Raw genomic sequence first — 16745 nt, 5'->3', positions numbered from 1 at the left:
TCACAGGACATGCCCATTTCTTTCCCACCTTTGTTGCCTTAGGTAAAAAGAAAAAAGATTTGGTATATAGCCCAGGCTGGTATATAGCCCAGGCTGGCCTGGACCTCACCATCCTTGAGCCTCAGTCTCCCCAGAGCTGGCGTCCGCCACCATGAGGGACTCTTTTGCTCTTCTGCCATGACTACTCAAAGCCAGAGGCATATTCCCAGCACTGCATCAACAAAGTGGGTTGAAATTTTAGTTGGTTGATGAAATTAGGGGCACCAGACATTTTCCCCAAATACTTTGTCTTTTGGTTTGAACAGTCCTGTAGACAAGGCTGGCCTCAAACTCAGATCCACCTGCCTCTGCCTCCCAAACGCTGGGATCAAAGATGTGTGCCACCACTATTCAGCTACGTTTTTAATTAAAATTTTTCATATAACATATATTGATCATTTTCCCTCCCCTAACTCCTCCCAGAGCCTCAAGTGTGTGCTCCCAGTCTCCCAGGAAAACAAAAAAACAAATAAAAATCAGAATAAGCAAGCAAAAGGCCAATAAGACAAAAACAAAACGGGACAGAAAATCCATTAAAAAAAGACATGGAGTTTGTGTTGTGTTGGCAGTACTCCTGGGCATGGGGCCTGCCCTGGAGTGTAGTTGATAGACCCAGTGACACTCCACTGGGGAAACTGATTTCCCCTTTCCCAGCAGGCATCAATGGCAAGTAACTCTTGGTTTTCCTCCTCACAGTGCCCTGCCAGACCGTCCTAGATTACCTAAAGACAGTGCTGCTGCACCACAACCAGCTCCTGCCGCAGCCCGCCGAGCAGCCCACCGAGGTAGGAGTGGGCCTTCGGGAAGAGGGATGCAGGCTTGCAGGCAGAATGTGCCTGCTCAGGCACGGCCTGCTGACTGGGAGCTCTGTGGGCCTGTTACCGTGGGCAGTGTTCTGTGGAGAAGAATCAATCACATGCAGACTTAACTTACAAACATCCATCTGCCCTCAGAAAGGAAGGAGAAACTACAGCGTAAATTGCATAGGCAAATCTTCCCTGTCCTTTGGTGCAGGGAAGATAGGGATGCAGATAAGGTTCAGCATGCCTCAGCTAGAGCCCCGTGCTGGGTGTCTAACACCGACAGTGTCCCAGACACTGTGACACAGTGCTCTCATCCTTTGAGCTATAGTAGAAGTCTCCCATCCTCTAGGGCAGTCATCTCTTGATGGTAGGGATGGCAGACGACATTTTCCTTTAAAGAATTATTTATTTATGTATAGTGTAGCTGTATATTGTACACTGTAGCTGTCTCCAAACACACCAGAAGAGGGCATCAGATGCCACTATAGATGGAGCCACCATGTGGTTGCTGGGAATTGAACTCGACTTCTGGAAGAACAGTTGAGCCATCTCTCCAGCCCAATAGACGACATTTTTAAAGATATTCAGAGCTCGGTCTTGAGTATGCTACTGCCCCACGGTTTGAAGACTTTAGAACGTGACTTTGAGTGTCCCTCAGTTATTGTGCTTCCTTATTAATCCATCACAGTGAGCTCCTAAAGCACCCTCAGGCAGCACGCCCATGCCACACGACCCTTAAACTCTGCTGACCCCCTTAGCATTCTGGCGCCTCTTGGAGAAGGTTCTCCTTCGTGCTTTTTAAGTGATTGAACGTGTAAGATTGGGCTGTCTGCACACTCTCCACTCTGTTTTCATTGCCTTTCCCCCTCATAGCATCACTACCCTCAGTGCTCCCAAATGATGTCAGGAACCAAACCCCACTCCAGCCCCTCCCCACCTGACCTCCCCAGCACCTTTCCTCCCTTTCTGGCCTGATCCCTCATGCTCTTTCCTCATGGTCTTCGTGTCGGTCGGTGCTGCCTCATGGCTCCCTGTCCTCCATGCTTATGACCTTTTCATCCACCCACCCTGAGTTACTTCCCTCTTGCTGTCCGCTGTCTCTCAGTTGATTTAGGCTGCTTGCTCTTCCTCCTCCTGCTCCTCCATCGCCCCTCCCCTTCCTCCTTTTTCTCCTTCTCATCTTCCTCTTCCTCCTCCCTCTTCCTCTTCCCCTTCCTACTTCTCCCCCTTCTCTGCCACGTGAAGGCTAAAAGGTCCGCAGAGCTCGGTTTCCTATCACTGTTCATTGCTAGGACACCCAACCTGCCCTTGACTTCCTTCTGTAAAGACTTCACCAAACCCAGGCAAAAGCTCCTGTTACTTGTCTCCTTCCTGGTCACCCTTAGCACTTTTTAACCTCTCTCCACTTTGCATAATGCAAAGTTTTCTTTGCAAATTAAAGATTAAGTAAGCCTAAATTAAATTCCATAGTTGAAGATCACAGTTGCTAACTTTGCATTCTGTGGTTTATACAAAAGTGAAATGAGTACTTCCTCCAGGACATGACTGAAAACCTGTGCTCATTATAGCACATTGTGAGTTAAAATTAGAATTGGCCAACTTGTAAGTCTGTGCCTATGACTTCCATTTGGCTACTAGTCTTTGAAGACAGTGAGGGTTGTTACAGTGTTTCTCAACAATAGGCTAGGGTTAGAACCCGTTGGTGGCTAACTGACGTGTGTAATCAGCACCCCCAAAATAGAGATGGAGAGGAAGGCTCAGCTGGTGAGGTGTAGGTGCCTGCCTTACAAGCATGGGGCCTCGCTTGGATACCCGGACGCCCACAAGGAAAGCAAGTATGGTTCATGGTGGCATTCAACTGTAACCCAGCACTGGAAGGCAGGGACAGACGTGCTAACCTCTAGTCAGCCTACCCAGTCTGGGTGCTCCGGGTTCAGTGAGGGACTCCGTCTCAAAGGTACGGTGGAAAGTCTAGGCATAGTGGTGGTGTATGCCTTTAAGCCTTCGATCCCAGCACTCAGGAGGCAGAGGCAGGAGGATCTCTGTGACTTAGAGGATAGCCTGGTCTACATAGTGAGTTCCAGGACAACCATGGCAACAAAGTGAGACCCTGTCTCTAAGAAAAATAATTAAGGTGGAGAGTCAGTTAAAGAAAACCCTACCATGGAGCCCTGTCCTCCACGTGCAGACTGCACTCAGGCCCCCACACAGAGACATAGGCTGGGGACTGCCTGTTTTCCTTGGATGGGTCTATTTAAACTTTATTGCCTGCCATCATTATTATCATGCAGTTTTTATTGTCATTTCAGGCACCTGAAATTTTTTCTCATTTTTATTATTTATCACATTTCTTTTAGCTACGCTAAAACAGTATTATAACACCCATCTGTAACCCACAGGGCATTCTGAGTTGTGTTTGGGGCTATAAATTACTGGTTCTCTTTCTTCTGTTTCTTGATGAAAATTCCCTCCAAATGTTAATTCTACTTTTTATAAGACCCGTGTTTTATGTTGAGCTGCTGTGGTTTGGAATTGTGCAGGACTTTCCTACGATTTTTCTCAGAGATTTGAAAAAGAACCTGTCCTATGGGTTGCCAGCTCCCTAGTCACAAACACCCTCCTCTTGAAATAGTTTATCGGCATAGCTCAGTATTAACGGATGGGTGAGAAACTCAGCCTTTCACCCCATCCCCCAAGTTGGGGTTGTGGCTCGTGGAAAGGATACAACCTTGGTAAAATGGAGCCATAACCTTTCCTTGCAGGTAAGCACCCAACCCTGCATTATTAGATCATTGTTACTGTTATTATTATCATTTAGTATTGGGAAAATAAGCGGTTCCGGAAGCAGCTGGCATTTTTCCTCTGAGGCTGGAATGAGTGTGTTCACAGGGTGTAAGAGAACAGATTTCTTTTAACCTTCATTTTTAGTTTTCATGTGTGGATGCTTTGCCTGCATATACGTGTGTGCACTGTGTTCATACAGTGCCCTCGGAGGCCAAGGAGGCCCATGGGACAGGATTTGTCCATAGGTGGGAGACGGACGTACACCTTAACCAGAACTCATCGTTTGAAACTGTGCTTGCTTTGTCAACACTTTGAGACAGGATCTCACTCTGTACTCATAATTGTCCAGTATCTCCCAATACAGCTGAAACTACCCTTGAACTCCAAGCAGATCCCCTGCCTCAGACTCTGGAGTGCTGGGTTGCAGATGTGAGCCCTTGTGTTTGGTGAATATGGTATTTTGGTCCTATTTTGACAGTAAAGAGCTGAAGTCGATTACCCTTCCCCAGGCTGGACCCATGGCCCAGCTTTATAATTAATTGAATGTTGGGTTGTTTGGTTGGTTGGGGTTTTGTTGTTGTTTTTTCTTTTGTTTGTTTGTTTTGTTTTGTTTTGTTTTTGTTAATGGGTATTTTGTTTGCCTGTATATATGTGGATGGTTTGTTTACCTGGTTACGGGGCCCTGGGACTAGAATTACAAATGGTTCTGAGCTGTCATGTGAATTCAACCCAGGCCCTCTGGAAAAGCAATCTGTGCTCCTAACATATGAGCCGTCTTTCCAGCACAGCCCCCTCCGCCATCCTAGACTTTGTAATTGTACTACCTTGGGCGAATGCCTCAGGCTCCCCATTAATTGTTCAGGTAATAGTACAGCTGGTTGGTATTAAAGGGCTCCTGCAAAAATGCTATAGAATGAGTCCTTCTGGCTCATTCCTTGCAGTCCACCCACATAAGGCTCCACCCACTGCCTGGGTTGATGGGTCCATCCACTGGAGATCCACTGAGTCCCTCCCTTCCTCCATGTGCATGACAAACACTGCAATATTTTCCCTTCTGCATCTACCGTACAGCTCACCACCACTTCACTTAGGAGCCATGTGCTCTACCCCAGGCTAGCCGCTTTGCCGGCCGACCTGGCTTCCTGGCTCCTTCCTCCACGTGCTGCTCAGGACTAAACACACACTGCACTCTTAGCACCTCCCTCTTAAGGGCAGCTGGGCTGAAAGGACCTGTGGAGCCTGGGCTCCTGCTGATGTCTTCTCACACATGTGCACAAGATTGCAGAGCCAAGGGCTTCGTAAGCCACCGTCTGTTGGCTACATACAGCCAGTGTGGGAAGGTTCCCTGTTTTGAACTTTACTCCAAAAAAGTTCAGGTAGCTTTCTCAAGTTAGGAAGACATAGAACCCAGTTCTATGTTTAAACCCAGACTGTCTCTAAATTCAGTACACCACCCATAACCTCAGCTCCCTTCCTTAAAGGAAACCAAGTCGCATTGTCACCTTCAGGAAAGTGTGGGTGCAAAGGGATGAGTGTCTGTGTGCTGTTCAGTCGCTGGTGGCTCCCTGGTCAAATCCAGTCCCCACTGTCCTGTTGCTCTCCTAAGAACACCTTCTCCATGGCTAACTAAGCAAGCACTTTCTCAAATAAAACCCTGTCAGACCCAAACAGTGCCAGATTTATAACCTGTAATAAATTTTCAGAGTTGTAAAACTGAATGAGTTTCTCTCTCTCTCTTTTTTTTTATTTTGTACACCTTAATTACTGGGGAAGTACATTAAAACTGAGATCATGGGTTAATTAATTTGTCCTGGACTATAGAATTTTATGGACAGTCAGAACTGAAGTAATGGATACGTGGGTGCAGTTGACTAAACATGGCTTATAAACTACAGAGGTCCCCTAATTAGCCCTCTGCCGCTGTTTAGCTGGGGGGTTTTACAGCAGTCATAAACTAGGAAGGTGAGAAGTAAGAGCATTTTGGGGGTTGACACAGCGGCTTTGCAGAAGATACCATTTGAGAAGAGCTGTTTTGCTTTTTTTAGTTTTCTCCTTTTAAACCCACTCTTTTCATGCTTTCACTGTAACACAATGACAGCCATGTGTTAGGTGCCTTAAACACAAGCCGTGCCTATTAAAATAGACCGCTGGCGCCATTCCTCTAAGAGCGGAACTGCCAGCCAGAGAGGATGGAGAGACCTGTTTGATCACACTCTTCAAAGTCATCCTTGCATATTTAATAGATTGAAAGAGAAAGTTACAGGTTACATTTAAATAGTGTTCCCTGTTATTGGATCTTGACACATTTTAACCTACCTGTTAAAATGCGAGTTATAAATAGCTCCTCTTTTAAAGGTGTTCATTATACCTCATTGGCTCTTGTTATAGAAAATGCAAATGTAATTTGAAAAGTGCCTGTTCTGAGTGTGAGCAATTACGCTGCTCCTCAGTGCCCGGTTCATTGTCAGCGTAGCCACTTGGTTAAAAAGCATGTTTGCCTTTGAAATGGAGATGGCTTTGGCTTCTGGCTGGCTGGCTCGACAGGTAATGAGAAAATATTTTTCTGTTTCAGGGAAGCAAGCAGCTGTTGAACAGCTATCCTGTGTACATAACGAGCAAACAGTGGGACGAGGCTGTGAACTCTTCCAAGAAGGACGGGAGGCGGCTTCTGCGCTACCTCATCAGATTCGTCTTCACCACCGACGAGCTTAAGTACTCATGCGGCCTTGGGAAAAGGAAAAGGTCAGTGCAGTCAGGAGAGACAGGTCCCGAAAGACGCCCTCTGGATCCAGTTAAAGTCACGTGCCTCCGAGGTACTGCATCCTTCCCCTCAGTGTCACCATCCGTGATCCCATTTCACTGCATTGGCTGTGGCTTCCCACACAAGTGTTCAGCCGTTACCGTATTTTTTTTTTTTAATTTTTGCACCGAGACCTTGTAAGCTTCATGTGGCCCATCTACTTGGTATTGAGAAACTCTGTAAACGATTCTTTGCTTTAGCCTCGTTCTTGAGTAATGTCCAAAGGCATCGCATAGCACCTCATGTTTCACGCTTTCAGTTCAGATTTTCTTTGCTGCCAGAGAAGGCCACATTCAGCAAAACTGGAGCATAGGGAGATACACAGAGAGAATATGTGCTGTTCATCCTGCTTCCATGGGCCTCCATCCAGCTTGCTTGTTAGAAATACTTACAAAGCCTACTTGAAGTAGGCTTCATCTGTAAAACCTTTTCAGCTTAAAAAAAGGGGCTGCTATGTTCAAAGCTGAACTTCTGCTTTGATAACACAATTCGCTGATATTTTAGGTAATTTCTTTGGTCAGTTGCAGGTCAGGCAGAGGTTGGGGAACTAGCAGGTGATGGAGCAGCTTCCAGTGAACACAGACACGAGGCCACCAGAGCGCTGCCCTGGAACGTAAAGCAGCAGGCACAGCAGCAGGCCCTGCAGAGTTCAGGACCAACGTCACTAACCAGAGCGACATGTTTATTTAGTTTGGATAGTGAGAAAGTCCCAGTTTATTTAATATAAGTGTATTTGTATTGGTTTGACGATTAGAAGGCTTGTCTCTACTCAGCCTAGGATGTGGCCTTCCCCTAGACACTTGAACTCTGTAAGCCCTGCTGCCTGAAGAGTGCATGTCCTGGGATCCGTTAGCTCACCCACCAATTGCAGTTGAACAGAGATTGAAGGGTGCGTGCATGACTCAACCATCCCAAATGACTCCAGTGCAGTGACCAGAGCTGGGGAAGCTCACTGCCACGGGGATGCATGCATTCACTAGAATAGCGCCGTAAAGCAGTCCAATGATGCAGCATGACCAGGCTTACAGAAATTTCTAGAATCTATCTTATTTAGCTAATTAGCCACAGTGCTTCTTATTCCCCAACATCATCATAGGTGGTAGAGTTGCTCACCAAGATGCACAGGCGTGGGCTTCTTATTTGTGTAATAAACACTAGAGCAGCCATATCCCTCCTGGGGAGATGATTCTCAGTAGGTAGAATGCAAGCCTGAGGTCTGAGTTCAGGTGACTGAGGAAAGACACTTCAGGCAGACACTTTCTTTTCTACAGCAAGCATTCCCTAGAGTGTAGGTGGCTTTGGTCTTGCACATGAGAACACCGGTGTGGGGTAGATTGGATGTAGTGAGTGGCGATGTCATTGCATTGCTCTGGACCTCCATGTGACTTTTCTGATCGTGCCTCTGTTGTAGGTTAAGCTGCCTTCCTATCGTCTGTCAAAAAACCAGCTGTTTTTTCTCTCTTTTTTACTGTTGTTTCTATTCCCACAGAATTCATTAGGATGCACTGTACCTCAAACCCTGATTGGTGGATGCCCTCGGAGGAGCAGATAAACAAAGTGTTCAGCGATGCCGTAGGTCACGCCCGACAAGGGCGGGCAGTGGGGACTTTCCTGCACAACGGTGGCTCGTTTTACGAAGGGATGGATCACCAGGCTTCCCAAGATGAGGTCTTCAACAAGAGCTCTCAGGATGGGTCTGGGGACTAGCGGACAGAACCTAGCAGTGGTGTTTTGGTTTTTTGTGTAAGAGCTCCAGTTGTGAATGTCCATCCCCTTGTCTCTTAGAGTCCAAAGCATGGTATTCCGTCATACTTTACACATTCTTGACCCACTGCCACAGTTCCCAAATACGAATCCACTTTAGGATTCTGGGGGGAAATGAGCGGCTGCAGTAGATTGGGGTGTGTTCTATCACAGAGGAGAATGTACAGTTAACATGAAGTCATTACTAGCTGGTCATTGAGAGTGACTCCAGCCCCAGATCTTCAGGGAAGCCTGGCCTCCTGAGCAGAGCTGGTCTCCAGGGAAGGTTCAGTTGGTGTTCCTGCACATGGGGGAAGGGAAGACAAACAACGCAGATTTTCTTTAATTCAAGTAAGCTGTCTTTCGTTTTCCTAAGACTTGGTTTTAGAGTTCTCAGCAAAGACACAAGCTAGGTGAGACTGTAAGCTTCCATCTGTTTTAAACTCTTACGATAAGCCAGGACAGAGGCCATGTCTGTAGAGGGTGCTTGATGGAAGTCAGCTACTTTTCTGTTATCTTACAGGCAAAACTCACTGTGTCAATCAGAAAGGCAATCTCACTGCTGTGGTTTACAAGCAGAGATTCTCTTTCCATCTTTAGGAAACATCCAAAGATTCAGACCCATTTTCAAATGCCTCATTTCATAAGTTCTAACACACAGCTTCCATAGCCTTACATCATGCTTTGTTGACACAGTGCCAGGGTGGCGGGTTCACTGAGAACCTCTACGAGCTAGCTGTTTGGTAAGATCAAACACAGGGCATGAATGACAGCATCTGCTGTTGATAAAGGGTCGGGTATTGTAGACACGTAGCTTCAGTGCCGTTCTGACAACTATGCAATGGCTCATGGGTGATTTCTCTGAAATTTGAGGCCTTTTCTGGGCTGAGTGAAGGTTTAGAATATATACAACTTCTGTTCCCCACTGTCATGGATGAAAACGCCCCAACCAGCTGTGCCTCTCCTTTTCCCACAATCCCTCTGTGGTCTAAGTTCTGAGTTACTGCTCTGCTTCCCTGCTTAATTTGCGGCATCCATGTGAGATGTCACACATGTTAGTGATGTCTAGTAAAGGCTACAGAGGTGGTGCTGGAATTGTTCCTGTTGAAGGTTAAACTTTTGGACATGAGGAGAAGGCTGGTTTAATTTTTTGTAATCCCTCCCTCCCCCGTTGGCTTTGTTAAAGGAATCAAGATTACTGTGTTCTTTGTGGAACCAAAAGCTAAATGGGCAGCATTTATGAAAATTATGAATGCCATCTACAAACACAGCAAAGAGCTTTGAAATGGGATAGAGATTCAGACTGAGTATCCATTTAGAAAAGGTCTGTATGGGAGGCCAGTTTTGTCAGAGTAAATCAGACATCCTTTATATTCAGTATTTAGCATCAGATTTTGAACAAATCGGCCGAACAGTTTAGAAGTAAAAGAAATTAAACGAGTAAATGAGATGTCATTTGCATGGACCAGTGTCTTTGACTGTCCAAGAGAAAGGGATGTTGTTGTTTTCTTAACTAGGAAAGCTGTCTCCAGATAGCATCCAGGACAGCATATTGATAGCTTCTTGCTGGCCTGGGGCACTCACTACCGTCTTGTTTAAAATCCTCATCTGCAGCACTGAAGACGTCTCTCATTGCTGTTTATCCGCACGGCTGAGCCCCGTTCCTCTCTTTGGTGGTTTATTTACTGCCTGCTCAACCTCATTGAGTTTGGTCAGTAAGTTTGAACAAGCTTTCTTTGGTTGTCCTGTAGTCTTTAAACGATCCATCGAGTTTTCTCTTCCACAAGTTTGCGACTCTGCCTAAGTATGGAAAGTTGGCAGGAGCAAGGCTCATGGCCCTGGAGCTTCAGAGCCTCCATGTGAGGAATCAGGAAGACCCCATGGAGTGATTCCTCCTCCACCTCTTTAAAGGCTCTGATCTCAACACCAGCTCGGGGTAGCATCGTGCCCTAGGATAAGCCCTTGTCAGTGAAGCTTCTAATTGTCATCTGCATAGGCTGGTACTAGTTTTAGTTGAGCCTGTGCTGTGCTGTTCAGCCTACATCACCTTCCATATCAAATGTAGCTTTAAGGAAGAGGGTATCTAAATCATTTGTGGGTACCATACGGCTGCACCTCTCAAGCCCACTGTCAGGTCAGGGTCAGCAGCTGGAAGAGTTGATCCTTGATAGAGGGTTGCATACATCGCTTTAAATCTTCCACTTCACTTGTTGAGGTTTTCTGGTCACGTGATACAATCGTCCTGATTCTGCTTTTGCAGTTTTCACTTCTGGTCTCCTTAACTTCAGGGTTTTCCCAGGTACGGGCTTACCGATTGATTTGGTTAAACTCCCCAGCGCCGTTGACCTGTGAGTAGGAACAAGACTTTCTTTCCTACTTACATAAAGAAGGGAACAGCGTGTAGACAAGTTACCGGCAATGATATACTCCACCAGGGGCTTTTGCCGCTTGCCCAGATGTGCAAACGGCAACATCTGCTCCCTCTACTGCAAGGTCTAGATAAGAAGTGCAGAGCACTCCTGATGGGCTGTTGTCAATTCCATCTGGTGACACGCTTGTCATAAACTCCACAGTGACAAGCACTGTTGTGGGAGCACTGTTCAATAGGATATTGAAAACGGTATTTCTTAGTGTGTGATCCAAGGTCTGGGAAGTCTGACCTAGGAGATCTCCAGTGTCAAGAAACCTTAGGTGGAGCCTGTCATCGCCCCACCTGCCATTACGTCATCAGTCTTGCACTGGGCCGCAGTTCCTCTTGCTGCTGGGTATGTTGACCCTGTACAGCCGTAGTGTTTAGCAACTGCTTTTAAAGGATACAGACTTGCAGGTTGTACCTCTTTCCAGGAAGTTCGAGGGAACCTTCTGTGCATCCATCTTGGAGCATTTTGGGCACCAACTCTTTGAGCCTTTGACTTCCCACAAGTATGGGGCAGGGGCAGAAACCTGGCTGCTGTTTCTGCCACTTGAAAGGACATCTGTGTCAGGCTTGCCACTGCATCTGCTCCTGAGGCACCTGCTTCTCTCAGGTCGGGTGAGCATCTGCTCTGTCAGCACTTTCCCACAGTGGACATGATACTGGCTGTTGTCCTCAGCATCCTAGCCAGTCCTCACAGGTAATGACAGGAGGACCTGTACTCCTCAGCCCAGTCAGGTGTTCATTTTTCCTGCCTGTTTATGTGATTTCTGCTGTTTTCTTCAGCTCAGTTCACCCCGATACCAGCAGTCGAACATTGAGGTTTGCTTCAGCATCCTGCTGGCTCTTTGCCTTTGTGGATATCCAGTTAAGGCTGGGCTGCTACTCAAGTCAGCCTGTGAAAGGTGTCACTTCTGAGAACTCACGTTCAAACTGGCTACCCTGATTTCTGCACATGCCTTTGGCTTGCTCTTGGAGGTCTGAAGATGTTGTCTGTCATTATTCTGGCAGTAAGACACATGGCTTCCACAAGGCAAAACCTAGTCCTCTGTCAACTTTTAGAATTACCCGAGCCACTCAGTGTTGGTTGGAAGTAGACTTGAGTTAAAAATATCTCAGGATGGATGCAACTGTACCTTGTCCTTGGTGAGGAAACCGTGATTGCCAGGCTGGCGTAACTAAATGGCTTTTTCATCAGTGATTAGGTCGGTCCAGAGTCCCAGCATCAGAGGCTCCATAGTTAACAGTGACGCTTTCATGGCATATCCTTCATTTTCCAAATTAAAATGCTTTCCCTCTCACGGGGATTTAACTCCCCAGGCACAGATCTTGCCAAGAGAATGATGAGCCTGGAATGAGCCCTCAGGGGATCAGGACCAGGAACCTGTGGAGGGGAGCAGTGTTTAGATAAGGCCCCATTTCTCACCAGCCCATTTGTGGGTGTTCAGCCTCTTGTGGTAGCAAGAAAAGTGTAGCTGTTTCTACAAGTCCTTAACCCTGTTCCTCATCTGTCACAGCATTTAGGAGACTGTCACCATGTATGTGTTTCATAAGGTTTCCCCAAGGCAGAGCAGAGAAGTAAGAGGGCTGATCTCTTGGTGAGGTGTTGAGGGGTGTGTGTCCCTGCTAGACGCTGCGGTTTATGTAGACTGTCCCTTACCCTTCAGTGATCAGCATCAAGGCGAGGCCTTTGTCAGGATGATAGGGAGACACAGCATCAGGTGTCACTCTACACGGCATCAGGTGATCGGCACTGACGGCAATAGGACTGTGGTTTCCATCCAGTCCAATAGTGATTCTTGAATTACTTGCTGTTTCCACAAAATCTGCACAATAACTCAGACTTAGGAATCTGCAGGTGTGTGGTTCTACATATCCCTGCCATCTAATGACTTGTGCCTCTCATGCAACTCTGAGAAAGTGGATGGCATGCACTCCGTGGGAAGATGTGAGTTATGTCTGGACCCCAAACATCGCCCTCATTTGAGTTCTGTGTTTTGTGTTACAGGGGTCAACCATTATTCAGTATGTGCTCTAGCCTAACCCTGACATCCACTGACTACCTCCTGAGTTTCTGTATAAACCAGTTACATGTTTTAGTTTAAAGGTCATTTTTGGTGACTTAGAAAGAATTTTAAATGTATCATTTCCTCAGCTAGTGCTGTATCATCTCACAGTACAGGTCTGTGTTAATTTGTGACAGCTTTCACGTGTGGGTTTGTAGAAGTGTAATAGAGAGTGGCTTTGCACATACGGTGTGAGTCTTGCTGCTGTGTGCTTAATGTGGCGACACTTGCCAAAGCTGCTTGGCAAACACGTCAAAAGGGATGCTTGAGTCACAACTCAAATGCAAATGTGTCGCAACAGGAGTGTGTGTCACTATGATGTATTTTTGTAAACACAGTGATGGCTTCTTTCAGTCATATAAGTACTGGATAAAAATAACCACTGGAGGGAAATGTCACTTAACTGATGGCAAAGCTACTCATACTGTCAGCCAGGGGCGTGTGTGCGTGCGTGTGTAACGGAGAGGGAAGAATTGACATCAGCAATATGATACCCCATCAAGTTAGAGGCCACTTGCACTCCCCATAGTATATGGATTTTAGGAAATATTGAGAGAACTGGAATTCTCACACTAAATTACTGGCCTTGTCAGTTTGACTACTGAAGGCAGTGGATTACCAAAAATTTTGCTTCTAAGCCTCCATAGCTGTCAGTAAGGGCTGTGTCTTGTTGAATCATCTGTTCCCCAAATTGCAATGAAAGTGATATGCTAGTGAGACAGACTCACAAACCTGGGTCGCTCTGAACATGGCAGCAGTACAGGCAGCCAGATGCGCCTCAGCCTGCTGTAGGAGATCACTCCCATAGCAATAGTGACTACACCACCTAAGTGTGACTCCTGACTCCTGACTCCCCCTGCTAGTTGCTTCCTCTCCTCTGCTTGGACCTCACAGCTGCCCTAAGAGCTGTTCCTGACAGGGCGCTCACCTGAGCCTTCTCAGCTCAGTAAGCAGAATGGCCTCTTCTATCTGTGCCCGTCAGGCATAGTTCTCAAAGTCTACCAACACTTTGGAGTGAATGTTATTTGATTTTCTGATGCTATCAAGGGAAGGTTGGCGTTATATCACTAAATATGCAGGTGCTTAAATAACAAGCTTGTAAAACCCAGGCCTCCAGGAATCTCAGGGGCTGGCATGAGGTGTGGCCTGAGTGACATCCTGTGAGGGAGACCAGAAACCCTTAAAGGAAGTGGGCACATCAGGAGTCTAGTTCCCTCCCACTTTTCTAGATTCCCTGTACAAAGATGCAGGAACAAGGGAAGACTTTGAATCTCGAGATTAGATCATCTTACGTGACACCTGGTGATAGCCCTGGCTATTGGCCAGTGTTCCCCCTCTGTGTGGCTGATTTTGCAGCCTCTGGTGACACTTCCAGTTCCATGGGACATGAGGTTTTAGTTGACGATGTCACTGTGAGAACTGTAGAGGAGACTGTAAAGACTGTAGTGACCTGTTGGGTTTGCCCCTGTGGTTGAAAATTGAACATCCTTCAAAAGCATGCCAAGCTCACGATGAGCCTGGCTTGTGCCTCGGGAGCAAGGCCTGCCGGAAGCAGGCGGAGACTCAGTCACTGACCAGCCTGCCCCTGCCCTGGCTAAGCCTTGCTTGCCCTCATGTTGCTCCTGTGCAGAACGGCAGGTAGCAGCTAACACTGGGGCCAGTTGCCTTTACTCTATTTTCTATGATGAATACTTGTGGAGAAACTGTGACAAATCCATTGATCCTGATATTTTTATTGTTGGAGTCTTGTGGCTTCTCGGAATAATTTCTATTTGATTGTACTGTGTAGAGTTCATACACACTAGGGATATGTTAAAGAAGCTAAAATGCATAGTATAATATAGAATAGCAAAAAAAATTTTGTGAACAATTTATATAGAAGAGTGAGTTGTTTTTTAAGTGTTAGGCCATTTCTTTTAGGAACCTAAAACATTATAAGAGTTTTTTAAACATTCAATATTTTTAATTATGAGAGACATTTGTTACTAGAGCTGATTATTTCGGGTGTTCTAATTGGAATATTGATTTTCTTACCTCATATACCTCTAGAATGCCACTTGTTCTGTTGGGGGTAAAATTGCACAATAAATGTCAAGTTATCTGTTAAATGTTTTAGCTTGACTATTTTCTTTGTGTGTACGTGTGTGTGCATGTTCACATGTGGGCTACATGTGTATACATTGTGGGGTCCAAGTTGATATCAACATTTCCTGTGTTTCTACCATATTATTTTGAGGCAGGGTCTCACAGTCAATCCCAGAACACACTGATGAAGCTAGTCATGCTGACTGGGGAATCCCTTGTCCCTGCCATTCAGACCCAGAATCACAGGCAGCCACCACCTTGGTGAGTCTAAATCCCCTCAGGTTGATAGTAACCATCACACAGCCCAAGAAAAATCATAATAGGTAGACGGTGGTGAGGGGTGAAGCAGTGCAAATACTTCTGTCATGAGATAAATGTGACGGTCTTTACTTGGACTGTGACGTCACTAGGGGCCAGAGTGCAGACAGCACAGCATTACATGGGTGAAGCTTGACAGTACAGCAAGTGAACAAAGTGGACACACACACATACACACAACAAAACAACAGCTATTCTACAGCTCCACTTGTGTGAAATAACCAGGAGAGTCACAGCCGCAGTCAGGCACCGCTTAAAGTGCTTCTCAGCACAGTTGAGCTGACTACGGAGCCCAGTGTAAGTGGTTATAGCTCATACAGTACGTTAATCCAGAGCCTGATATGCCTGCGAAGTGGCATACTTAGTCCTTAGCAAACCGTAGTGTAAGTCAATGGCTGCGTAACGTCAAAGAGAAAATGATAAGGATCTATCAACCATGAGAAAAATCCATGTTCCACTGGGCAACTTGTTTTCCAGTGTGAAGTCCTGAGAAGGGGGAATTGGTCATAAAAGGCTGTGACTGTCAAAGACAGTTTGACCAACATTTACTGTTTCATCACTGTCAGTTAAAGCATCTTTCCTTACGAATTGGTGTCTACCAAATGCTGGCTGGGTCGCTTCTCTTCCTTTCCCTCTCCATTTTAAGATGTGTTCGTCAGAATTCACCCAAGCAGTCTTAGTGAGACCATGACTGGTGGTCAGCCAGCAGCTGCAAAGAACACCCGAGACTTCAGTGATGGAGGAAAACGGGGGGCCTGAAAGTCCTCAAAACTCGTTACCCAGGCAGAGATGGGAGGGCGCTGACTGCCGGAAGGGACAAGGCCAGCAGCAGGACTGAAATTATAGAGGGTTCCCTGCTAGGAAATATGATCTCCATGACATCTGAGGGACACGGCAAGGAAGGAGCCAGGTCGGGGATCACGTTGCAACCTCCCTTTCCCATCCCACAGGAGATATGAGACAGACGGGAGGTTTCTCTAATTGAGCACAGTGGAACCTCACAGTGAACAATCCACTGTGTCCCCCCAGGCCCCTCCCCCAACACAGCGAGGCAGAGGAGAGAGATCTGGGGGGTGAGGACAGTGCCTGAAAGCTTTCTGTTTACTTCATTGAGGTCCTGAGAGCCACTTGGTCCTCAGTCATTTGAACAGTTGACAGTTGTGGATCATTAGGTAAGTGCTATGGTCATTCCTTCATTCAGTCTTTGCAGCCCATGGGGAAGCTCTAGTGTGCCCGCTCTGTGGCTAAGGACGCTGGAGGAACTCCAGTGTGCAGATGTAGGAGGCTGACTCCACATCCATGCTTTTGTCCCCTCAGCCCTCAAAGACTTGAGCTGGAGAGATGGCTCAGAGGTTGAGAACACTGACTGCTCTTCCAAAGGTCCTGAGTTCAATTCCCAGCAACCACGTGGTGGCCCACAACCATCTGCAATGGGGTCTGATACCCTCTTCTAGCCTGCATGTGCACATGCAGACAGAGCACTGTGCTTAATAAACAAATCTTAGAAGAGACTTTCAAGGTGAGGATGTGATCATGAGACGAAACAATACCTTCCTATCTCCCCAGCTCTGACTGACCCAACAGAAATGCATCTTTCTCTGTGACCCCAAGGCTGAGGCTAACAATCCCAGGCACGCATATGAATATTGATGAGTTTGATGTTCATGGGCAGCCTTACGTTCATACCCAGAGGC

At 46.6% G+C, this 16745-nt stretch overlaps 1 protein-coding gene across 1 annotated transcript in view; it reads left to right on the top strand.

Annotated features, from left to right (window-relative positions):
- The window catches only part of Bend4 (BEN domain containing 4), a 30809-nt gene extending 21179 nt beyond the window's left edge, over nt 1-9630 (top strand). Inside the window, 3 exon segments of the mRNA XM_032916796.1 lie at nt 736-824; nt 6199-6439; nt 7916-9630. Coding sequence (XP_032772687.1) covers nt 736-824; nt 6199-6439; nt 7916-8133 — 548 coding nt within the window. The 3' untranslated portion in view covers nt 8134-9630.
- The last annotated feature ends 7115 nt before the right edge of the window (nt 9631-16745 follow it).

The sequence above is a fragment of the Rattus rattus genome, chromosome 11 (genome assembly GCF_011064425.1).
Source record: "Rattus rattus isolate New Zealand chromosome 11, Rrattus_CSIRO_v1, whole genome shotgun sequence".
NCBI lineage: Eukaryota > Metazoa > Chordata > Mammalia > Rodentia > Muridae > Rattus > Rattus rattus.
This window is presented reverse-complemented; position numbering and strand designations above follow the sequence as displayed.